The 7861-nt window shown below is 36.3% G+C and overlaps 1 protein-coding gene across 7 annotated transcripts in view; it reads right to left on the bottom strand.

Moving 5' to 3' along the window:
• Positions 1-2168: 2168 nt before the first annotated feature.
• Positions 2169-7861, bottom strand: part of LOC111871249 — a 31676-nt gene continuing 25983 nt past the window's right edge. For 6 of the 7 annotated variants that reach the window (XM_023864246.2, XM_023864250.2, XM_023864259.1 and 3 more), the window contains 3 exons: positions 7035-7193; positions 5300-5494; positions 2169-3347 (listed from right to left, as the gene is read on the bottom strand). In XM_023864246.2, the coding sequence (XP_023720014.1) occupies positions 3121-3347; positions 5300-5494; positions 7035-7193 (581 nt within the window). In that variant the 3' untranslated portion in view covers positions 2169-3120. The remainder of the gene's footprint in view (positions 3348-5299; positions 5495-7034; positions 7194-7861) is intronic. The other variant, XM_023864239.2, reaches the window with a different exon arrangement.

Below are 7861 nucleotides of genomic sequence, written 5' to 3'. Positions count from 1 at the left end.
GCAAGATCAATCCAATCCATCCCATCCTATCTCTCTAAGTTCCATTTTAATATTGTCCACCCACCTATGCCTTGGTCTTCCCAGTGATCTCTTTCCTTCTGGCTTTCCCACCAATATCCTACATTCATTCCTCTTCTCCCCCATTCGTGCTACATGCCCTGTCCACCCCATCATCCTTGACTTGATCATTCTAATTATACTCAGAGAAGAGTACAAGTTATGAAGCTCCTCATTATGCAGTTCTCTCCAACCTATCACTTCATCTCTCTTTGGTCCAAATATTCTCCTCAACACTGTTTTCAAACACCCTCAGTCTATGTTCCTTCCTTAACATCAGAGACCAAGTTTCACACCCATACAGAACCACAGGCAAAATTATAGTTTTGTATATTCTAATTCTTGTGTTTTTGGACAGCAGACGAGAAGACAAAGGGTTCTGGACTGAATGGTAGCAAGCATTACCGAGTTCAATCGCCTCTGAATTTCCTCCTGAATCAGGTTTCGATTTGTTATTGTTGTTCCCAAATATCTGAACTGTGCCACATTTTCAAAACATCTGTTTCCTATCTTTGTCATGATTTTACCCTGCATTTTGGTGATAAGACAGCAACATATACTTAGTTTTCTCTGTGTTTACTTCCAGACCAGCCTCTTTACTTGCGTCAATTAAAGTGAACAGAACACTACAAAAGCAAATTCTTTCACAAGGGGATCACATCCCCAGAACAATAAATATAAAAATTCAGAATACCTACTTGAGCTCATGTTTAAACTAAGATCAGATTCATAGGCTGTGCTGTAGCTCAAGCAGTTAGTCGCTGGCTTCCCACCACAGCGGTCCGGGTTCGATCCTGGGTCTGGTCAAGTGAGATTTGTGGTGCACAAAGTGGCACTGGGGCAGGTTTTCTCCGAGTACTTCGGTTTCCCCTGCCACTCTTCATTCCACCAAATTCTCCATCATCATAATCACCCAGGGCAGGTACAATAGGCCAATCAGTGGCTGCCATGCCAAGTGGACCCAGCTGGACTCCACCCCCACTAAGCAAATTAAGGGGGAAAAAAAAAAAAAAAAGATCAGATTCATCCTGAGAGAAAAGGGACACAAGCTTAGACTGCAGTGACCAGTGTTTTAGCTGCTTCAAACATTTCAGGCTTCCTGGAAATAACAGAAAGACCTGTTAAGTCTTCTCAGTTTTTACAGTTGCAAACCAATGCATCTAACAGAGAAAATAGAAAAGTTTCCAATGTCTGTATGCTATTTTGATACATTTGAAGGTGCAAGGTTGAAACTATTGAATTCTGTGTAAGAACCAGATAAATCTACTGACTCAATTCATAAGTGTCTGAAAGGCAGTAGTCAATATTTTGGCCTTCACTGTGATAATTTAAGCTCATTTTCTGCTGATAATGTGAATGTTAATTTTGGGAAGAAGAAATCATGGTACCAGTATTTGTTCAATGGCAATGGAACTCTTGTTACAGCAAACTGTAGTAATCATATTATTCTTAACTGTTGTGAATACGCTAGCAAAGTTTTGGGAATTGACACTGAGACAGTGATTCTGAAACCTTAATTTTTCATCATCTCTCAAAAGAAGGAAGCTCTTATATTTTTTTTTTTAATTTGGTGACAGTGAGTATGGCAAATTGTTAAGACATGTTCCAAACATGGCAATTACCATTAGTGAAAGCATAAGAGTACTTCGTACAAAATTCTGAGGCCATATAAAGCTATTTCAAAAGTTCATCTGAATGACTGGCTTATCTCATGCAGTTCTTTCAAGCTGGAAATGATGCAAAAGAAATTTTGCTGAAAAGGTATCTTACTGTCTACCGCAAAATCAGCAAAGTATTTCATGAAGCAATTTATGTCCTTGAAAAAAGTGATTTGTTTGTCACTATTTCACATAATGCAAAAGGAACTGTTCAAAAACAAAATAATATCAAGAATAAGATCTACAGTTTGTGATGATGGTATATTAATACAATTACTGTGTGTTAGACATTGGAGACAGAATCCAGTCTCTGGGAAGTAAAAAACAAGGTGATGGATAAATGTCCAAAAACAGAACTGTACTAACAAAAATGTCACAAGGCTTTGTGGGGGACATACAATAGCTTTATTAAAGATCTGCTTCCAAATGAACAGTACAAAATAAAAACAAATCTCATGTTTTTATGATTTAATCCTTTATTTGGGAAAACCTTATGATCTTACAGATGGAAATATTTCCAATATCCAATATGAAGGATGCTAATTCTTACAAATTTGAGAAACTATCTGCCTTCAATTTGATCATATTTGTGAAGAACTTGATTCTGAGGATTTTAAGAACGAATTCTGTAAGCGCAAAGATTTTCTTGTAGAAGTCGGCAATGAGAATATTCTGGATGATGTAGTGCAAAAGTGGATGTATGATTTCAAAATTTTGATCCTATCAAGGAAATTCCAAATATTTTCAAACTAGTATCACATATTATTTGATCCAACCCTTTGTCAAAAGAGTATTTTCAAAGGTAAACAACAAAAGAAGTGAAAGTACAAATAGGTGTTCACAAAACGTAATTAAATGTCAATTTCAAATTATAATAGATTTCAATCAAAATGTAATGATTTTTATGGACACACAAAAGTGTAAAAGTTGAGTTGACTCTGGTTTTTATTAAAATTATCTGAATCCTTACAGCAACACTATCAGTTATCAGTATAAATATTCTATTGCACAGTAATACACTGCACATGCTACATGTGCACTTTTATAATATTTTTTGTGAGCATAATGTGATTAGTATGGCAGGAGCCTATGGCCATCACCTTGTGATGCCTCTCCTTATTTAGGTGCTGGAAACCTTAAAACCTTACAGCAATATATGAAAAATAACGAGTTTTTCATATATTAACATTCTGAGGCCTGCCTATTTTGATCTATTATGGGTAACACAAAACACAGGATAAAGTGATAATACTTTTTCCAGTGAACACCTGATCAGAATTATTGGTGGCAGAGGATCTATAAGTATAAAGTTCACTCATAAGGAATGCCAGTAAATGAAAGTAGAAACTAAATGTTCCAACCGGTATGATATAAAGGCAGGGAACCAGTATGTTAAATAGGATTTCTAACTTGACTTCTTCCCTTCCATAATTGACTGGAGAATGGCCACATGTTCTGGGTTGCAATGTTGCAACACATGGGCCACTTCTTCTCCATCTGCCAACTGTACAACAGCCACAAAATATTTCTCTAAGTTAGCAATCACTTCTTGCTCCACCTCCAAAGTTGCAGATCCAGTCACATTCTCCTCATATTCTTTGTTACATTCATTTCTTTGCGCTGTACTTCTGCCTGTAGAAACAACAGATTTTGTAAAATCATTCACATCCACACAGCTTGGTGCCTACAGTAGTTCATATTGTGATGTGTATTCTTCGAACTGAAATAAGCCTATCTATGGTGAAATCTTAATACACATTCCTCAAGACTGACTTTTTCTATTACCAGTAATAATGATGTGGCAACTTAATGGAAAATAGCTTCTGTTTAGATAAGAAAACAGCTTAAAAAGATAATACTTTTTTACTGAATATTTTTCACAGTGTTTACATATTTGTTCAATGTGAACTGCTTCCATTTACTTTCAACTGATTAACTAATTTTATTTCAATAACTCTTTTTAAGCAGAATGCAAGTCTTATGATAACAGCACATACAACTTAAAAGTAATGTTGTGGATAATGCCAATCTCTATATTCTGGCTGGGAGTAAAGTTTCTTTCAGTAATGCTTATTAAAATACAAATATGGAGCACCCTACCAATCAAAACTGACACTGTATGGATGAAGTCGGCTAAGTTCATTTTTCATAATTCAGTGCTTCTTCATTTTACAAAAGCAGTGGAATGCAGTTTACACATATGAACTTACAATGTATGTCAATGTGAAATATATTATGAATGTTCAAGTCTTGATTCTTAGAATCAAATTGGGAAACAAACCTAGATCTCAATTCCAATGCTAATTTTTCAATCTTGAAATTTGTGTGTTTCCAGAAAATTGCTTTTGCTTCGCTCAGTAACATGTGAACTACCTGATCCATCAGAATAGTAATGGTAGATTATGCTAGCACAAATCAAGTTTCCAACAAAACCTGTCTACCCTTTTTCCTGCTCATGGTGAAACTGATTTTTTTTTAAATTAGAATAATTTGTGAAAAATGTTTGTTGAAAAAGAATCTTGAAAAAAAAAAAGGTTACAAAACCTGATTACAGAGAGAAGTAATAATTCCCACCTCCAATGGGAGAAGTCGTTCTCACACACGTCTAAAATATACTGATAAGCTATAATGAGAATGTTGTATTACGGCATCATATTGTGTGTGAGAAATTTGTTACTATTCGGCTCTGTCAAACACAATTATCTGTATACATACCATACACTATAATTTTACTAAATGGTTCAGTCTTTTGGAAATTACCAGGTATTATCACAATTTTGCATATATCTTCAGCTGATCTGCTGTTCTTCCCTACATTGGCCAATGTTTTTATCCACAAGTATTGTACTGACAGTACCAGATCCGCACAGCCACCAGCCACAAGCACAACACAGGTCAGGTCTAAAGGAATAAGCAAAATAACAAGGATAATGGCCTATAATGCAATATAACAAAACAGAAAAATCACATACCCACAGATCACAGTGGAGCATGCAACAAGAAAGAAATAACATGAGCATAAGATCACACAGAGGAAGGGAGTCACAAATCCCACAATGATAGCAAGACACAGAATAGAAACCTCACTATTCCAACATCCATAAACCACACAAGAACTGAAAATATGGTACAACTTGACATCTTAGCATTAACATTTGAATTATATCAATTTTAGCAACGAGACTATACAGGACTTGCATCAGTATACAATTAGAAGAAAATGATTCCCAATTAAAAACACTGGCCAATGCGGGGAAGAACAGCAGACGAGCTGAAGATAAATGTAATATTGTGTTGGTACCTGATGATGGCTGGAGGACAAAACATGAACTAAAATTATAGTGTATGGTATATCTTCACAAATAATTTTGCTGAGGGAGCCAAATATTAAAAAAAAACTATAATGAGGCTTCACTATACCACTTTGTTTATTCATACTGCTCGTGTTCATCTTGTAATGTATCTAACAATGTATGAGAGAATGAAATCTTGTGAAATACCTTCTCTGGTACCAAAGTAAAACATACTCTTCTTGCGGTGAGTGAGCATATACATTCCGTATATTAACAGCCACGGTTACTTACCTTGAAGAAATGTAAGGATAGTAAGAAAGCAGTTGAAAGTTGGAGGATGGAAGAAACCCATATCTTCTAATAAGGAGCTCATCACTGTTGCTGCCAACATTATGAATTCACCCTGATGTTCACTGAGCTGATTTGAGGGTTTATCTACAATTAAATGGTTACACATACTGGTACCCAATGCTTCGGCACGGCTACCTATAGAAATCATAATCAAGTAATATAATTTACAGTCATTTCTGCTATGAGGCAGTGTTCTCTCAGCCATTTGCACCATGAAACATTTTCCTAGGCAATGCCTGTATCAGCAATATTTTGCCAAAATGATGTAAAATTCCAATTACAGTGCATATCACTACTGCTTAAAAATTCTCAATCAAATGCCAATGTAATATGTGTTAAGTCTCACAACTTAACAAGAAGAGCAAGTAAATGCATGAAAGAGTGTGTTCCCTCACTCAAATTTCCCTGTAGAGTTGCATTCCACATTTTTTAGCATGATCCCACATTGAACATGATGACTAATATATTTTAGTAAGGTAAGGTAAAGTTGTTCCTGTGCTTAACTAATTAGGCACTATGACCTGAAAGCGTATGTGGGAGTGGATATATAGATACACATTTTCTTGACCTTGGCAATAGTTGGTCAGTGGTCAGTTTAATGCCCCTGCCAACTTACGCCTGGTACCCACTGAATAGGTTGGGTGGACCCCAGAGCCCATGTGGATGGCATGCAGAAGAGAAAATTCTCTACCCATAGCCAGTGGCTATACCGACTAGACTCTCCAAATATTTTAGTAAGAATTTGTAATACAAACTTCATCATCAATATTTAGTCAGAATGGAATGAGTGAATAGATATTAAAAAATGAAGTATCCATATATTGTGAAGCAAACCTAGAAACAGGTACACAAAAAGAATGCTTACATATGTTGAGGAAAGTACAAATAGGCTTACACTGTAACTGCCTCCAAACTTGAAGGGAAGGGGCAGAATGGGATTTTGGTAAACAAATTTTATTTACTGTATTTATTCTATGTTTATTTTATGATTTTTTCAATAGCTCAGACCAGCATCCAATGACTAAACAATTAGAGAATAACAAAATGGAGAGGATGTGGATGGAAGCCATTGTCAAGTAACTTGCAGTACTATCTTGTCATGTGCATGAAGGAATTGAGGAAAACCAGGGAAAATCCTTAATCATGACAGTCTTTAGCTGTCATGTGCATGAAGGAACTGAGGAAAACCAGGGAAAATCCTCAATCATGACAGTCTTTAGGCAACTTTACAACATCTTATAGGAAGAAAACAGTATTGTAAAATCTGGTACAGCTGTAACTGTAACCAAGCACATCATAAATGTATACAGGAGGCACATAAAAAAGCGCCACACATTATTAACCTTGACACGAAAGGAAGGTGAGTGGTCAAACATATTTTGGAAGCTATAACAAAAGGGAAACAGTCCCAGTATCCATTACACAGTTTCTGCATGTGTAAAAATAAAAAATATATATCCATTGGGAATTAAACCGGTTACCCAGTCTGTAGCCAGTCACTTCACTGAGCAAGCTATCTCAGCCTCTTACAGAATTCAATATGCAACCTAAATAAGATTTTAATTTCATGGACATAAATTTGCAAATATTGACATATTTTATGTAATCAAAATATGTTAGGGAACAAAACTATACAGATGGACAACTTCTTGTAACTAACCTAAATGATACTGACCCAATGCTACTTTTCCTTGAGGAAATGATGTAAAAGTGGACAGAACTGATGCCCAATGACATACAGCCTTCTCCAGCTTAATATCTGGGCACAAGTCCTCATCCTTGCTACTTTCATGATGCAGTTGCTTCAATGCCTCCACTAGAGCCAACACAATATCTACAAAGTAAAGACAGTATACAGTCCCCAACTGTTTCAGAAACTTAACATCCTACATACTAGTAGATTCTAAAGGATTCTGGTGATGGTGTATAACACACAGAACTACTGGGTTTTTGGGCTTTGTCCATCATCTGGTATTCTAAAAAATAGGAAACACAACTTTTCAGAAACTGGATCTGTTTCTGTCATCAGTTGAAGGGGGAGACAGCTACTCTGTTGGGACCCTGTTGCCTCTCCCTCACCTAAAGATGAAAACAGATTCAGTTTTCCTGAATGTTGAGTTTTATAGTTTTTAGAATACCAGACAATCGACAAAGTACAAAAACCCAGTAGTTTTGAATTCTGTATACCGTCTGAGTAGTGACCACAGCTGGTAGCTTCCTCGATTTTACCTACCAGCGATGTGGGATCTCTCCACTGTCATTCCTCACCTCTTCACCACCACATGACTTGAGGACTCAGACTGCATGCACTCCATACATGGATATGGAAGGTAGAGCCTGATAAATGGTGTGCACTTTTTAACCTATCTAATGCTGTAATTATTTTAAAGTGAATGAATGTTGGAAAGCATTTTCAGTGCTCAACCAGTATAAACAGTGACCCAGTAGGCAAGACTTCATGTTCTTACAGCAGTAAATATGAAGATCACTGTCTTCTGTGAG

Source organism: Cryptotermes secundus, unplaced genomic scaffold (assembly GCF_002891405.2).
Source record: "Cryptotermes secundus unplaced genomic scaffold, Csec_1.0 scaffold152, whole genome shotgun sequence".
NCBI classification, from domain to species: Eukaryota; Metazoa; Arthropoda; class Insecta; order Blattodea; family Kalotermitidae; genus Cryptotermes; species Cryptotermes secundus.
The sequence above is the reverse complement of the archived record's forward strand: the minus strand, read 5'-3'. Positions and strand labels throughout refer to the sequence as shown.